Genomic DNA, 15,993 nt, shown 5'->3' on the forward strand with positions numbered 1-15,993 from the left:
ATATATTTATATACTATATGTTACATATCTATACACATATCTGTGTGGAGTTTGCATGTTCTCCCCGTGCATGCATGGGTTTTCTCCGGGTACTCCAGCTTCCTCCCCCATTCCAAAAACATGCTAGGTTAATTGGCCACTCCAAATTGTCCATAGGTATGAATGTGGGTGGGAATGGTTGTTTGTCTATATGTGCCCTGTGATTGGCTGGCCACCAGTCCAGGGTGTACCCCACCTCTCACCCGAAGACAGCTGGGATAGGCTCCAGCACCCCCGCGACCCTGGTGAGGATAAGCGGTGGTAGAAGATGGATGGATGTTGGTTTCACCGCGAGTGTTGGTTTGCTCTGTTTCTCTACAACTTGACTTGTGACTGTACAGATGTTTCTCATTCTGGCATTGTGTCAAAAAATCACACAAAAACCTCAAATCTGGGGAAAATGTGGATTTTTGTGTGTGTGTGTGTAAAAATGCCTAACCTGTATTGAACCCGTCATAGAAGTTAGAATGCAAATGGAAAACGTCCTTTTAACATGTGTACAACAACAAATGCAGTGAAATGCTTCAAGCGACCTCTCATGTTTTGGCTCATTGAATTTTTCCAGGACGAAGGTGGTGTCATGTTTCACTGCCTGTTTACTTTCACTTTCAGGCCCATACAGAAATGGCAAGTCATGGTGCATATTAATCGCACGTCTGGTTTTACCTGACTAGACCTTTAAGAGTTTGAAGCCGACACTTTCAATGTGGGATCATAACCAACATGAAAACCAACAAATTACGAGATGGTGATCATTTGTATGATACTGGAACAATTTATTGAAGGGCCAAGAAGAGGGATGACAATGTCTTGGTTTACACACAAACAAAGAACGTCTTGATGATCCTCTGCTGAACAAAAAAAAACAAGTCAGAAGAACATTTGGGGGTGCAAACAGTCCATGTGAGCTAACTCAGCCTTCAGCCTCTCTCAGAGCTCGATGCCACCGTCACGAGCTGTCGGACACACACAAACGCAGCATGAGCTGCTTCCTCATGTTCACAGAAGAAGAAGAAGATGTTTGACTTACCAGCTGGATCGTAGTTGACTGAAATGAAAAAGAAAGACGGTGACGTGCACTTTGTCCTCACGGTGCGTGTTTGTGTGTGAGAGTGTGTGCTCTGTCTCTGTGGATCTTTGAGTGGAAGCTCCTCAAAGTCAAGTCAAACATCTTTGCACCTTTGCAGCCTGGATGAAAGCATCAACTCCCAGAAGAAGACAGACAACATTTGTGTCCCTCACCTTGTCTGTTCTTGAGACGCTTGACAATGATGACAATGACCGCCACAACGAGGAACACCACAACGAGGACGGCCACAACGAGGACCGCCACAACGGTGATGCTCCATTTGTCTGTAGAGCGGCAAGAAGCCCAAAGAGGAAAACTTCATGGCTACTTAGCATGCATCCTATCAAAGGTCAAGCATTGTTATTGTGACATGGATCAATCATGGTGAACGTTGGGGTAGGAGACGTTTGGAGGACACACCAACTAAATGTGTCTTTCTCACCTTCACGGCTTGCGTTGCTCAGGATGCTTCTTCTCTCCAGCTTGGTGACCATGTCCTCCTTGACGCCAGACAGCTGAAACACACATTCGTACTTGCCCTCCACGTCGGCCGTCACATCCACTTCCAGGTCCACGGTCATCTGGAAGGTTCCGTCGTGGTTGGGGAGGAGCTCTCCGTGCTCCACATCCTGGTGGATCTCCTGGCCGTCTTTCCTCCAAAACAAGAGCGCTCTGTTGGGGTAGAAACCTGTTGCCAAGCAGCTGACCGGCGAGGACGGCGTCTTCTGGAGGAGAAACACCTCTGGAAGCTCTGCACAGGAAGAGCGCCATGTGTGGATGGAGGACAACGTAAAAGTACATTATGTGGTTCTACCTCTTCTCATTAGAACCTTCCTGCCGTAGTTCACAAATCTCTTCAAGTTATGCGGACACTCCTCAGTGAAGAAATACTTTGCATAGTCGAGTTGAGCTTTGTTTTGGTCCAACATGTCTTTGGTGGGGACAGCTTGTGGTTTTGCTGCAGTCCATGTCCAAGTCTTCATGTCCAATGATAGGATGTCTTCTCCATCGTACCCGGCCTGAAACCAACCTTCACTCTCGTCAGTATCTTCATCCCATTCACAGCCAAGCGTCACCTGGAGAACGTGAACACCTGAGAGAAGGACAAAGTGTTGGAAAGCAGAGTGAAACCTCATCACCGTCAGACACACGCAGTTGTCTTTGTCATTATGGGATGGATAGAGACAAGGTGTCAGTGCAGTAATGTGTGTGTTTACTACAAAAGTGTATGAGTACATGAAATATATGTTATTAGTGGAACAGTCAACATCAACAAACCTCCAGTTTGGTTGAAGCTCCTCTTTGCAGTTTCCAGATAATTTCTGTAGAACTGCGGAAGAACCCCGTCCCTCTCTGTCATTCTCTGCCAGTAATGTGGCTCATCTGCTATGATGTTCTCGATCCAGTCCTGTTTGGGTTCTCTTCTCCTGCTGTTGCTGCTGTAGCAGTACATCTCAACTTCATCAACGTAACCACTGTTGGCATAATCTGGAATGTTTGTAACTTCAGAGGACACCATGTAGATATTCTCCAGGATGTGCATCACTGAAAGACAAAAAAACAGATGAGAATTGTGGTCAACAATATTGTACAATTAATACTAATGTCAATTCTTTTTTCCCATTTTTTATCAATTCCCCCTGTGAGTCCATACACGGTAAGTCAGGGGTCTCCAGCCAGCAGTTCAAGTAGCTCTCCGAAGGCTGTATTCATTTATTATCAATCCTATACCAACTAAATTAGCCCATGGGTTCAGTCGTAGGCCACATGGGAGTGTGACCAATCACAGTGGAGTGGGTGTGCCCCTGGGTGGAATGAATGAAAACAGAGCATTTTGGAAATCCAAGGAAATACAGCTGGAACAGGTGCAGATTCTGGAAGATCTAGAAAGCTTTGGGTGCAGGTTATTGTGTGTAGTTGCTCTATAGGAGCCCTCAACTCAATACAAAGGGCCAAAAATGATTCCTCATGGGTCCCCTTTAAGTGAGAAGCAGATGAAAACAATGAAGTGACTCGTGTTAGCTCAAAGACTGTCAATAATAGTCATAAAAATAAGGAGGTCCCGTCAGAAAGGTTTAAGGATATTTGGGATCAGGCAGCACAAAGTGTATTTTGGAGTAAAGGAAGTGGACTTACCAGGCGCCACGCTGTGAATTTCCACAGCCAGAAGAAAGAATAAAAACAAGTTCATGATCAGCTGTCACAAGTGTAGAATAAAACGATGTTTGTAGAAAGAGAAAGTGACGAGCACTAGCTTGACTAGCAAGCACGACATGACAGTCAATGAGGAAACACACCTTGCTTGTTCTACAATTGAACTCAAGAATTTAGCTTGAAGGTGACGTCACTCATTAACTGGTAACGAGCAAAGCCGAAGTCTTCTAGCGCCCCTTGTGGCCACATAAAGAAAATGGTGGAGCGGCTTTCGGTGAAATCACGTGACGTCGGTTTGACCAATCATTGGCTAGGTTCGCAGCCAAAATTATTGTTGCTTCCTGTTACTCGGTGGCAAATTACTCAAATGTCAGGAAAATGATCGAAGACACATTTTTGGTGAAATACAGACCGAGTCTTTCGATAAATATTCAGTAATGTTTTTAAAAATCAGTGAAAGTCGTCCCGTTTTCTATAAGAAACTATTTTGGATAAATGGACAAATAATAATAGTACTATAACTTTTTATCATAAAAGTTATGGTTGGTGGCCATTATGACCCTGGTGGAATCTCGCCTGATAAATCCTCTATATGTACATATGTATGTACTGTGTACATATTTACAGTAACCTACGGAAAATAACAGCAGCAGCGTACCTTGTCATTGTACGCAAATAATAAATACTATACAGAATAAATGTAGTGAAATATCTTCCCCCTGCAGGCAAACTTATAACGTGCTGATTGAAGAGTAGCTTCTTTTCCACAAACAGGCGTCATGTTTCATTGCTTGTTTACTTTCGCTTTCTAGAGCAAACAAAATAGAGCTAACGTGACAACACGATGGCAACATCTTGGTGCATATTGTTATCTGGTTTTACTTGACCGACTTACCCTCAATGTAAATTCATGATTTCAAAATTAGGACATTTTAGACGTCAGTCAACGGGTGTGGATCGATTCCAAAAATCGATTCCAAAGAGGAACCAATGCCCAGTAGTGTGTGTTTCAGTAAGACCTTGAATGATTGGTGAACACTAATACATCACTCAGCCAAGGAGGAAGAAGTCGCCTTCATAAGTTGCCTTTGTAACTCTTACAAGACGCTATTTTACTCCTGTCTAGTCTATGTGGCCAATGATGTAGTATTAGTGTAAGAACCTTTTGGATTCTTAAAGTTGAATAAATACGGTGCCTTTCTAAATGGACGTGCTATTGTTAGCCGCTAACGGTAGCGTGCTAGCAAGTCAATGTGGTCAGTGCAAGTTCATAATTTGTGTTGTGAATGTATTTTATGTTCTCCACGAGATTTTTTTTGATGTAATATTTTAATACCGTTTTCTGTGTTTGTACAGTCCTGACGGCATGCCGCATTTGGTGCATAAAAGGAACATCTCGGTCTGCGCTTTTTCGACTGGAGGGTCGAGTTGGCGATATCACGTGAGGTCAAGTTTGTGCTGTGTCTATGTTGATTACATTATTGTTATGATTATGATTATGTTGATACCGATCCGATACGGATACTTTGTGCAAATTCACTTCACGTGTCTGGTCCAGTTTATCAAGTTCATATATGAATGAAAGAAATGAATAATGATTTGAAGTTACTTTAAAAAGTGTTCCAGTGTACTTAAAAAGTCACAATGCAGAATACACAACAGAAAAAAACAGAACAAGATGATATAAAATGAGAAAAATATGTTTTAAACAAAAAAAAACTTTTACAATAAATGATGAATTATTAAGAAGTATTATGAGAATGATACCACAATATCAAAATGGCCACAGTATGCTGTCTGGGCACTGAACACATGAAATAGGAATGTTTCTGAAATGTTTATTTTGTCAAAGAGTTAAAAAGACAAAAAGGTCGTCAACAAAAACTACCCAGGAAGTACTAGAACCTATCATACTGAAAAAGTTTACAAAAATACAGTATATAGTTACGCAATGTGTAGTAGTACTGTAGTACTGGCTAGACAATCCTTTACCACAAACTGAGCAATTAACAGTTTTTTCTCGTGTGTGTTCTCATGTGACAAGTTAAATTGGACTTCTGACAAAATGAGGCACCACAAACTGAGCAACTAAAAGGTTTTTCTTGTGTGTGTGACCAAACGTTGCTCGAAAGTCCGTCCTTTACCACAAACTGAGCAACTAACAGGTTTTTCCCCTATGTGTGTTCTCATGCGTGTTACCAAATGCTTTGCCACAGACTGAGCAACTAACAGGTTTTACTCCTATGTGCGTTCTCATGTGACTCTTTACATTGGACTTCTGAGAAAATGCACAACCACAAATTGAAATGTTTGTCCTGTATGCCTTCCCATGCGTATTGCAAGTCCACTCTTAAAAGAAAAGCGTCTAGAACAAACTGGCAGATGAAATCATTTTTGCTTGACTTCTTATTTTAGAGGATTGAGAGTGTTTATTGGGAGCGGGAGTCCAAATATTACTTTGACAGTCTGGTTACTGAGTGGTTCTTGGGTGTCATCCCTGCCTTCACTCATATGGACACATATGCACCCTTCTTCGAAGTGGAGGCCTGGAGAGGTCCATGAAGATGCTACAGCAATACACAGTCAATTATTCAATAGCAAACTGACACTACTGAACACACGAAATAGGAATGTTTCACCAATCTTTATTCTGCCAAACGGTTACAAAAAGGTAGTAGACAAAGACTACCCAGGAAATAGAACTTTCCACACACAATATCCTGTGAAAAATACAGTATATATGGTTACGCAATTAACAATTAGTGACATCAACTTACAACTTAATTGTGTATCATTGTGATAACAAAAGTATACCCGGGGAATCAACCTTTTAGAGCAGCATTTTCACCTCTGGGTCCTCATGTGACCTTTCAGATCATGTTTACCGCACACTGAGCAGCCAAAGGTTTTTACCCTCTCTGTATAATGTGTGTCTCTTTGAGGCTACAGTAAGTCTACTGCAAACAGAGCAACTGAAAGGTTTTTCTCATGTGTCAAGTATTGTCAGGTGTTTCATCACATTGGTTGTTTCAATGAACCTTTTTCCCCCGTGTGTGTTGTCATGTATCTTACCAAACTTGCTTCCAAGTCATTGACAAACAGAGCAACTGTAAGGTTTTTCCCATGTGGGCTCATGAATGGGCTCCCACTGTCTTACCAAATAGTGTTGGCTAAACAATCCAAATGAGCAACTATCAGGTTTTTCTCTTGTGTGTTCTCATGTGACAATTGAAATGGGACTTCTGAGAAAATGCAGCGTCACAAACCGAGCAACTAAAAGGTTTCTCTCCTGTGTGCATTGTCATGTGACTCGTTAAAGTGGCCTTCAGAGAAAATGCGGCACCACAAACTGAGCAACTAAAAGGAGTCTCTCCTGTGTGTGTTCTCATGTGTGAGACCAAACATTGCTGACTAGACAAGCCTTTACCACAAACTGAGCAACTAAAAGGTTTCTCTTGTGTGTGCGTTCTCATGTGTATGACCAAATTATGCTTGGTGGTGACTCCTTTCCCACAAACTGAGCAACTAAAGGGTTTTTCTCCCGTGTGTGTTCTCATGTGTGTGACCAAATTATGCTTGGTGTTCAATCCTTTGCCACAGACTGAGCAACTAACAGGTTTTACTCCAGTGTGTGTTCTCATGTGACTCTTTAAATTGGACTTCCGAGAAAATGAGGCGCCACAAACTGAGCAGCTGAAAGGTTTTTCTCCTGTGTGTGTTCTCATGTGAATCTTTAAAGTGTACTTCTCAGAAAATGCGGCACCACAAACTGAGCAACCAAAAGGTTTTACTCCGGTGTGTGCTCTCATGTGACTCTTTAAAACAGACTTCTGAGAAAATGCACGACCACAAACGGAGCAATCAAAAGGTTTATCCCCCGTGTGCCTTCTCATGTGTATCGCAAGTCCACACTTGAAAGAAAAACTTTTAGCACAAACTGAGCAGGTAAAACTTTTTTTGCTTGTCTTCTTTGTTTGAGAGGATTCAGAGCGTTCACTGGCAGTGGGAGTCCGCACGTTACCTTGACAGTCTGTATGGTTACTCAGTGGTTCTTGGGTGTCTTCCCTGCCTTCACCTCCAGTAGAGCGCAAGCTTGTGCTGTCGCTATCCGATAGTGGAGCTAGGAGGGGGTCTGCTCTTGATCCTACACAGTGGTCTACATCAGCTTCTGTTACGTGTTGTGGTGAGCTGCTGTTTGGAGGTGATGAGGTCCAGGGTTCCTCCTCTTCCTTTTTAACGTGGGGGGGCTGTGGCTCCTCATGTTTCCAAGTGGAGCTCACCCACCGCGGCCGAGGTTCTCCTTGACAACCAATCTGCTGCTGGACGTCTGCGGGACAAACAACGCAAATGTCAGATAGGATACACTTGTGACTACCTCATGCACAGCTGGCCTGCCAGAGGATAAGAAGACGTAGCAGGAGAGATCCATGTTGCCAGAAGAGACAAGCAAAAAAAATGTGTCATGACATTTGACAGTGCGGGTCCTCATATCACCTTCACGGTCTGTATTGCTGCTCAAGGCTTTTGGGGTGTCGTCCCCGTCTTCAGCCTCAGGATGAAGGTCTAAGAAGGGTTTGTCTTCATGGTCTTCAGTCTTCACTGACACAACAATCAGTTTTAACTTGGCGAGATCAGCCTCCTCCGGCCCTTGACTGATCCACAGTTCCTCGTCTTCCTTTTTAACATGGGGGGGCTGTGGCTCCTCCTGTTTCAAAGTGGAGCCCCCCCACTGCCGCTTAGGGTCTTCTTGATGACTGACTGGCTGCTGGGCATCTGCAGGAGACATGCCAAATATTATACGCTGTGAAGACATCATGCACACCCGGCGTGATGTACGGACAAGGGGGACGTGTTGCCAACCTAGCATTACCAAAGTCACCCAACGGCTCCACATTCTCTTGCCAAAAAGAGACTAGCAACACATCCGAAGCCACTTTTTTTCCACTGTTTCTCATCAGCAAGAGGCCTCATATCACCTTGGTGGTCTGTGTTGCTGCTCAAAGGTTTTTGGGAGTCGTCCCTGTCTTCAGGTTTGTCGTCATGGGCTTTAGTCTTCACAGACACAACAATGAGCGGCAACTTGGCGAGATCAGACTCCTCCAGCTCGAGAGGACGCTCTCCCTCCTGGGTGATCCAGAGCTCGTCCTCTTCCTTTTTAACATGGGGGGGCTGTAGCTCCAGTCTGGAGCTCCCCCACTGAGGCTGAGGGGGAGGCTCTTCTTTAAGAGCAAAGAACTGCTGGACATCTGCAGGACACAAAGGATAGCTTGTATTAAAAACTGTGGTTAAATGTGAGATCATCCATACGGTCACGCCCATGACAACCATACACTATCGAAGCATCTTCTACCATTTGACACTTTTCAAGTACAATTGGCTTTTTCAGGGTTATCATTGTTTTGATCAGGCTTTGTCTTCAGGTCCATCCCCAAATCAGAGCCAGTAGGTGGTCCTGGAAACATATGGTGGCCCCCAAGTACTATCTTTAGATGTAATCTCTCCCCGGACCCTTTCCACTTCCTGGTGGCACCTCCGCCACCTTGTGGATGTTTTTCCAGCTTAAAAGTGCATCAGATGTGCTGGTTTGTATCATGGAGTTGCATCACCTCTTTGTGTGTCTTGTGCAAAAAACGTAAAGGTGAGTGGCCGGGTTGAAAAAAACGTATCCGTAAATGACTTGAGCATTTTCAAGTGTAAAAATGGCTGAATGATGTCAAATACAAACATCGGGCATTCAGGAGACGCCTTCAAAGACGCACATGTTGATATGTAGTTTCCCCCACCAGCCACTAGTCAGTGCCGGTAATGCTTCATTGCATGTCAGCGCAACAAGGAACTAGCCCTGTGCTAACAGGCAAGTTTCTTTTATGAGCAAAGAAGTTTGGTTGGTGTTTTAAATCAAGAAAATAGGGCGAGATACTGCAACTATTACATCAGTGTACGTGTTACTGCATGATCACAGCATGGATATCAAACCATGCAACGTTTTTAGCGTGTTTTTTTTACAGGGCTTTATAGTCGAAATAGATGTATCCCAATGACAGCATTGTTATCTAGCTGAAATTAACTCATTTTCTCGTGTTATAATAAGGGAGAGAAATATGTGTTCATGTTTCACATAAAGATTGGGAATGATGGGCAAAATAATAAAAAAGTGCACTTCCCCTTTAAAACAACAAAGTTCCCTCTATTCAGTATCTTTGGCTGGTCTCTTCTACGCAGCAGCACGGTGATCCCTGAGCACATTCCAACTGTAGTCAGCAAGCATTCCACAGAGTCCACTTTCCCTGACATCTTTTCTCCATCACTGATATCCTGGTAGAATCGTTGCCTGTATTGCAGCCAAAGGCTTTGTAGGACTCCAGGAGGTTTGCCACCAGCTGCTTATAATGAAATCATAATCTGCCTTGTTGTTTCCAACAAAAGTACATTTTTGCTCCTGTTGATGAAATTTCTCTACATGCACGCATTTTGTCCACTTGCGAGAGAGATTTCTGCAAATAAAAAGAAAACATTAGATGTCAAAACTCCAGACATATGAAAATGAATGTATTGGAATGTGCAGACAGGCTTTCCGATAGAACACACACTACCTTCGGATAAACTAGCATGGGTGCCTTATTTGGCATACATTTCCCATTTTCACCCAATGTTTTCTTTCTTAGCCACCCACACCAAGACAAATGTCTTTTGGACTTTTGGTCCGGGAGCACTTGTAGACCAGTGGAAAGGCTAAAGAGAAGCTAGGAATGTTAGCATGTCTTCAGGGTTAGAGGGGCCCTCAGAAGCATACAATTTGCTGTGGTAGTCTTTGAACAGGATTATGGTGGTTTCCCCCGCTGAGACGATTCACCTCCACCAGAAGTTGATCCACCGTCAAGAATTCACCCGCGAATTCGCCCTCTTCAGATCACCTCACAGATGCTAGATGGGATTCGGATCTGGATTCTGGCTAGGCCATCCCAAAGCCTCCGTCTAAAGCTATTCTTTTGTTGATCGAGGAGTGCGCTTGGGGTCGTTGCCGTTCCTCTTCTTTTTGTGATGCTCTGCCACCATGCTTGACTGTAGCTACAGTATGGCGTTATTCAGCTGATGTGCAGCGTTGGAGTGATGTCCAAAAAGTTCAAACTTGGTTTCACCGGAGCGCATCACATTTTCCCACATGCGTTTGAGAGATTTCTGATGTCTTTTTGCAAAATGAAGCCAGCGTTGGATGTTTTTCTTTTTAAGAGAAGCTTTCCTTCCGTCTTGCCACCCTGGCCGGTGGCCCCGACATTCTGCATGAAGAAGATGGGAGGCTGCTGTCACGTGTACAACACAGACAGTCGTTGCCAGACATTCCCACAACTCCTCCGGTGTTGCCGTGGGCCTCTTGGCAGCCTCCCTGACTGGCTTCCTTCTCGTCTCATCACTTTTGGAGGGACATCCTGTTCTTGGTAATGTCACTGTTGTACCATAGGACTGACATCTTTGAATAACGAGATCCCTCTGATGCTTTGGAAGCTCTCTGCAGGCAATGGCTTGTGCTGGAAGATGTGGCTACAAAAATGTCAGGAAGAACCTACTAGAACAGCTGGACCTTATTTGGGGTTGATCGGAGGCACTTTAATTGGCAACAGGTCGGCGCTTACTCCAGTTGGGAACACAGCCACACCCCCACTTCTAAAAGGGTGTGCACTCTAATCCATCTCAGTTCTTCAGTATCTTCTAAATGTGCAATCTTTCTGATGGATATACTAAATACTGCTATATTAGTGGATTTTTATTTCATTTAATGTAGATGTTTTACTCTCCGACCAATTCAATTATGCATTAATATTCAGTTGCGATATCCATGTCAAAATGTACTTACATACTTGTGGCACCATGGAAAATATAATAATATAATAAGTACGATAACTGTTTTTCCATCAAGTTATCCTATTATTTTTTTCATATTAAAGGGTACTTCATCCTCAGCAAAGGAAACCCCCATCCACATACTGTACAAGTGTTGCAGTACTGCATTTCGTCAACGGGTGGCAGCCGCGGCAAGAGTGGGCACTGGGGCGCTGACTCTCCCGTAGTAGAAGAGCGCATATGATTCAATGAAAATACCATTCAGTGTTCCGCTTCAGCATTATGTCCATGGTGGGTTTGGCCGCCATGACAGAGAGCAGAACATAGAAAGTTTGCACTGAGAACATGCCATCGGTACACTTTTCAGTCTTTAATTCATCAACTAAAATATCCAAAAAGTTCCCAAAAACAAAGACATGTATGTGTGATTATGTTGTAGATCTGGAAATAAACAGAATATTGGGCAGGATTTAAAGTGTATATTGTATGGGACTCCCACACCATATATCTCGACGCTGATTTCTTTCTAGTCTGGGTGACTAGTTGAGAAGTCAGTGACGATTATTTCGATTGTTGTCAATCAAATGTACTAACAATGCCATTACTGAAATAAATATTGGATTGTGTAAATTGTGGAGCAAGAGCGTATAACTATTTTATACTCGTACTTGTTGCTAGCTAGTAAATACATCGTATTTTATTGTCCGCCTAGCCCCGCCCACCTCGTTTACCCTGTGTCATGGCGGACTTTCAGCTGAATGCCATACTTCACTCCGTAGTCAAAGGAATGGAAAGGCCAAGTTAACTGGGAAATCCGTGGTACAGACGCCGGTGCTGACTGTGTATTTCTTATGTGATGTTCCAGGTGGGTTTGTGTATCAAAAAGTGCATCTGTTCTTATCAGCATTTGTATATTAGTTTGCCTGTTAGCAATGGCGCTGCATTCCATTGCCGTCATCTGTGTGGAATATTGGCTAATTATATTGGCTAATACTAATACTGGCGTTAGCATAAACGGCTACTGTGAGCCGCTCACGGCGCCATTGTGAATACGACCCGTTCTTATTCCAGTGATATTCAGCTATTCTTAAAAAGGTGTTTATATTGTCAAATGTTCCATAATTGCAAAGTGTATGGCAGATGTAGCTGTATGTCTACACAAATGATGCAATCAAAATGCCATTCATTCAGACGCCGGTGCTTATTTGATGTTTCAGCACGAAATAAACATTCATGGAACACCTTGAGGAACTGTCATCTTCATGTGTGTAACATCGTGTTAGCAATCTCCCATTCGATGGCTGCAAAGTCAGCTGAAATGGAACATGTAAATATACCTTGAATGTGGAGCACAGTAGAATCCTGTTGTCGTGCCTCATACCCTTTTCTTGACCGCGAAGGTTCTTCCTCGCCCGACGCCATTGTTCTTGCAAACAGTCCAGAAATGTTCCTCAAGTAGTGATGTCGCCAGATGTGCCGCAGCTCCGAAGAAAACTGTGAAAAAAAGAGTAATGGAGATGCGGTTTCCGCGCAGGCTTGCTTCCTCGAGGGGCGGGGTCTGTATGGTGACGTCAGAACCACGTGACTGATTCAGGAAGTGATGCGGTATTTATTTATTTTAGGGGAACAGAACACAAACAATGAACATACAAAGAGTATATACATACAAAAGTGGCAACAATTTCAAGCAAATTCCAGAATAAAGACAAAACAGGCAAAAAGGACAAAAGTAACGGCAGACGATAAATAAAAGGCAATTAAAGTAGCAAAATACAAATAAGGGGAGTAAAAATACAAACAAGAACTTAACCAGGGGTTCCCATTAGGTTCAAAACACTAATTGTGTCTGATAGTTCCACAGCTTGTTTTTTTATGAACGGTGGGGAAGGAGTGATTCTTAAAAACTGGCATTTATTAATTAAAAAAAAATTGCAGAATAATGATCACATTCAGTACATTTTCATGTTTTTTTCCTTTTCCTTCATGTGCCAAAAAAAATCTCTTTAACTTTTTAACCATAAGTCTGCAATGTCGGGGAGTCCCCCCCCCCCCCCCCCCATAAAGCTTTACTATCCAAACTTCAAAAAAATTAAAACTAAAACAAGTGTTCAGTGGTCTCCATGTCCCGATGACAAAAAGAGCAACCATTATCACCAATGCTGAAACGACGTCTAAGAAAATTTTTTGATGGGTAAAAACCAATGAGAGTTTTGTAATGGACGTGTTTGGCTTTAGGGGAAATTGGGGGTTTTATATCTTACTTCTGATTTTTTCCTTTTGAGACAGTGAAAATTGTTGTGAGATTAAGGTTGGGATTGAACCTACAAGGAAAGTGAAAATTAGTAAATAATTCCCTAATTTTAGTTAGTATAACTACAAATAGAACTGAATTAGAAAACTTTTACATTTGGGAGACATTGCAAAATGCAAATGTCATTTAAAGAAGCAGACACATGTTGGGAAGAATATTCCTCACCAAGATGGAATGTGTTTCTAGAGTTATTTATCCTGCATATACATTAGAAATTCCTAAATCAGCAACCAAATGTATTAACAGGCTCAATTTGGATTTCATATGGAAACAAAAGACACAGTATATTAGCCATTATATCAGCCTTAATGGCACCCCCAAAATAAATTGGCTTAGGTCATTGTTAAAACATCACAATAACATATGGTTCCATATCCCAAGTCAAATATTCTCAGACTTGGGGGGCATCAACCTTTTGCTAAGATGTGACTTTGACATTAAAAATGAGCCATAAAATCTTCCTCTTTCCCCCAACAAGTTCTACTACATTGGAAGCTCATTTCTAAACATGACCATAGCCCACACAACATTCCCAAATGGAATTGCCGTTACATCAAAATTTGAAATACATCTGTCTTTATCCAAAAATGGTATGAAAAAGGCGTTTGGTCGGTGATGCACTTATTCAATATTATCAACAATAGAGGTATTATGACTTTTGAGCAGTTGACTTACAGTAGTTCTATCATTTAATCTATGTTTTCATCAGTAGAAATAGTTTTTAGTTGTTCAAGGATTTCAGTACAGAACTGTTCGTAAGGCTTGACTTACATATCCAGTAATGTAAGTTTTTTGTTTTTTCCAATTAATATGTGACATTGATCTGTATTAAGGCGTGATCAGTTCAAGGTGCAGCGGAGACCTCAGCCGGCAACCATATTTTGCTAAATATTACTTGAGACAAGCCAGAAATCGATTGGAGATCTAGCTGAGCCATCTGGTTTGAACCAAGAGAAGGATTGGTAACCTCCAAGGATCTGTTAGGTGAAGCTCTAAACAGAGGTTATGAAAAAACACATTAATATGATGACATTGGAATTTGGAGGGTTTCCACCTCGTTCTGAGAGTTCTTAAACAATAAAACTACGCCATCCCATTTGTTTGTGCCATGACAAAAAATGATTAGAGCAAAATGTTGGATCTGCCTCAACATGCTATTGAAATGTATGAGAACTTGCCGACTTGGCAATAGCCTGTGACGTCATCGTTTGCGTTTACGTTTATCGTTTGGTTTCTAAACCTCCCTAATAGCAACAAGAAGGCATTTCTACAGATTTGAGATTTTTTTTTTATTTCGTTGTACATGCTCATGTACATGTCATGTACATTCCCCCATGGCATTGCGCGTCCGTGTAATGAATGTGGCAGACATTTTCCAGTATACGCATATAACGGATTTTGCTTATATCGGACAAAACCAGTGGGAACAATTGAATCCGATATATCCGAGGTTTACTGTAAATCGAATATTGAGTGAATGGACTGTACTTAAAGTAGACCGATAAGGATTGTAATACAAAAGGTTAGAAACACTAAATCCCTCCAATTAAGGTAAAAAAAAAAGTGCAGACCTCCAAAACAGTCATTGAAAATTGTATCCAAACAGATTAAGAAAGGAACTGCCCATTTAGATGAGGACATTCAGAAGAGAATTGTATTTTACGTAATATTATCATACCTGAGATTACGGATAAGGGGATGTAAATGACTTATTGACTCTGACACTGAAATGATCCAATTTATTGGCTAGCTTGTTGATAGCTCTCCATGACGGCGTTGCTGTTTCCTTCATCCTTGTTTAGCGGTGTCGACACTTTGGTGGGTGTAGGAGGGGTCTTCCTTTTGGTTGACTCCATAGAAACATTCACTGCATAACCATGATCAGTCCTTGGGGAGCTTTTGAGGTCCACCATTAGCTTAGCAAAGGTTTTGGCCTTTGTCTTCAGCAGCTCAGGTCCGTTCAAGAAAAAAAAGCTCTAGACGACAGAATCTTTCTTGTAGCAGTATCTTTCATCTATTTGACGTAAATAAACAGGGGACTAAATGGGCATTTTGGGGATTTAGTTTAAGTTACCTGCTCAGAGCACAGATAATAGCGGCGGTCTCAGAATACAATATATTTGTGATCAGTCGAATTTGGGTATGAATTTCATGTCAAGTTAAAAAATAAAACAAACTTTTCAAAGTTGAAGTCTTGGCTTGGCGATGAATGTCTTTCTTACCTTTATGGTTAGAAATAGTTTCAGTACATATTGCACGATGTTTCCACACAGTCCACGTTGAGGTGAGGAGCCTGGAATGGTGACATCAGAACCACATGACAGATGCAGGAAGTGGTGCAGATAATAGCTTCATTTATTTAAGAAGTGCTAAAGGACAACGTTTGATGACCAATACTCACCAACGACTGAATGACTTTTGGATTTCTAGAGCAATTTGGTATTCTGCTGGAAGAAAATAAATATTGATGATGGGGCGGCATGAAAACGTTGCAAGTTTGCGGGTTTGATCCTCCTGTGATCATGTGGAAGTACACTATCTCTGGGCAAGATAGTGAAGCCCCGGTTGGTCCTGATGCTGC

At 42.2% G+C, this 15,993-nt stretch overlaps 2 protein-coding genes and 1 long non-coding RNA gene across 6 annotated transcripts; 1 reads left to right on the plus strand and 2 right to left on the minus strand.

The window, feature by feature from the left end:
- Positions 1 to 776: 776 nt before the first annotated feature.
- LOC131104035 (major histocompatibility complex class I-related protein 1-like) lies at positions 777 to 3,412 on the minus strand. 3 transcript variants are annotated; one of them, XM_078796738.1, is made up of 7 exons: positions 3,245 to 3,411; positions 2,387 to 2,653; positions 1,923 to 2,201; positions 1,551 to 1,859; positions 1,282 to 1,448; positions 1,070 to 1,087; positions 777 to 995 (listed from the first exon to the last, which is right to left on the minus strand). In XM_078796738.1, the coding sequence occupies exons 1-7, from the start codon at positions 3,297 to 3,299 to the stop codon at positions 960 to 962; spliced, it is 1,131 nt and encodes a 376-aa protein (XP_078652864.1). In that variant the 5' UTR covers positions 3,300 to 3,411; the 3' UTR covers positions 777 to 959. The 3 variants fall into 3 exon arrangements, 2 of the variants coding, with proteins under 2 accessions (XP_078652864.1, XP_057906721.2); XM_058050738.2 differs by having other exon boundaries at positions 778 to 995; positions 1,282 to 1,392; positions 3,245 to 3,403; XR_013629863.1 differs by having other exon boundaries at positions 1,070 to 1,448; positions 3,245 to 3,412.
- An 885-nt stretch (positions 3,413 to 4,297) lies between these two features.
- On the plus strand, positions 4,298 to 12,348 carry LOC144901775 (uncharacterized). Its single transcript, XR_013629864.1, has 2 exons — positions 4,298 to 4,518; positions 4,619 to 12,348. It is a non-coding gene; the product is annotated as an uncharacterized LOC144901775 (long non-coding RNA).
- Positions 5,874 to 12,668, minus strand: LOC131104034 (uncharacterized). 2 transcript variants are annotated; one of them, XM_058050734.2, is made up of 4 exons: positions 12,439 to 12,668; positions 8,239 to 8,508; positions 7,757 to 8,035; positions 5,874 to 7,589 (listed from the first exon to the last, which is right to left on the minus strand). In XM_058050734.2, the coding sequence occupies exons 1-4, from the start codon at positions 12,521 to 12,523 to the stop codon at positions 6,457 to 6,459; spliced, it is 1,767 nt and encodes a 588-aa protein (XP_057906717.2). In that variant the 5' UTR covers positions 12,524 to 12,668; the 3' UTR covers positions 5,874 to 6,456. The 2 variants fall into 2 exon arrangements, with proteins under 2 accessions (XP_057906717.2, XP_057906718.2); XM_058050735.2 differs by having other exon boundaries at positions 8,239 to 9,756; positions 12,439 to 12,652.
- Positions 12,669 to 15,993: the final 3,325 nt, after the last annotated feature.

This window comes from Doryrhamphus excisus, linkage group LG15 (genome assembly GCF_037039965.1).
Source record: "Doryrhamphus excisus strain RoL-2023G ecotype Guam linkage group LG15, RoL_Dexc_Guam_v1.1, whole genome shotgun sequence".
NCBI lineage: Eukaryota > Metazoa > Chordata > Actinopteri > Syngnathiformes > Syngnathidae > Doryrhamphus > Doryrhamphus excisus.

What these genes read in the sequence shown, in the direction of transcription:
- LOC131104035 (XM_078796738.1), bottom strand. Translation starts at nt 3,299, where the DNA reads ATGAACTTGTTTTTATTCTTTCTTCTGGCTGTGGAAATTCACAGCGTG. An exon ending in GAGCTTCAACCAAACTGGAG is followed by an intron (nt 2,202 to 2,386) that starts GTTTGTTGATGT and finishes TCCTTCTCTCAG; the next exon opens with GTGTTCACGTTCTCCAGGTG. An exon ending in GAAGGTTCTAATGAGAAGAG is followed by an intron (nt 1,860 to 1,922) that starts GTAGAACCACAT and finishes CTTCCTGTGCAG; the next exon opens with AGCTTCCAGAGGTGTTTCTC.
- LOC131104034 (XM_058050734.2), bottom strand. Translation starts at nt 12,523, where the DNA reads ATGGCGTCGGGCGAGGAAGAACCTTCGCGGTCAAGAAAAGGGTATGAG. An exon ending in CAGCAACACAGACCACCAAG is followed by an intron (nt 8,036 to 8,238) that starts GTGATATGAGGC and finishes TGTCTCCTGCAG; the next exon opens with ATGCCCAGCAGCCAGTCAGT. An exon ending in CAGCAATACAGACCGTGAAG is followed by an intron (nt 7,590 to 7,756) that starts GTGATATGAGGA and finishes TTTGTCCCGCAG; the next exon opens with ACGTCCAGCAGCAGATTGGT.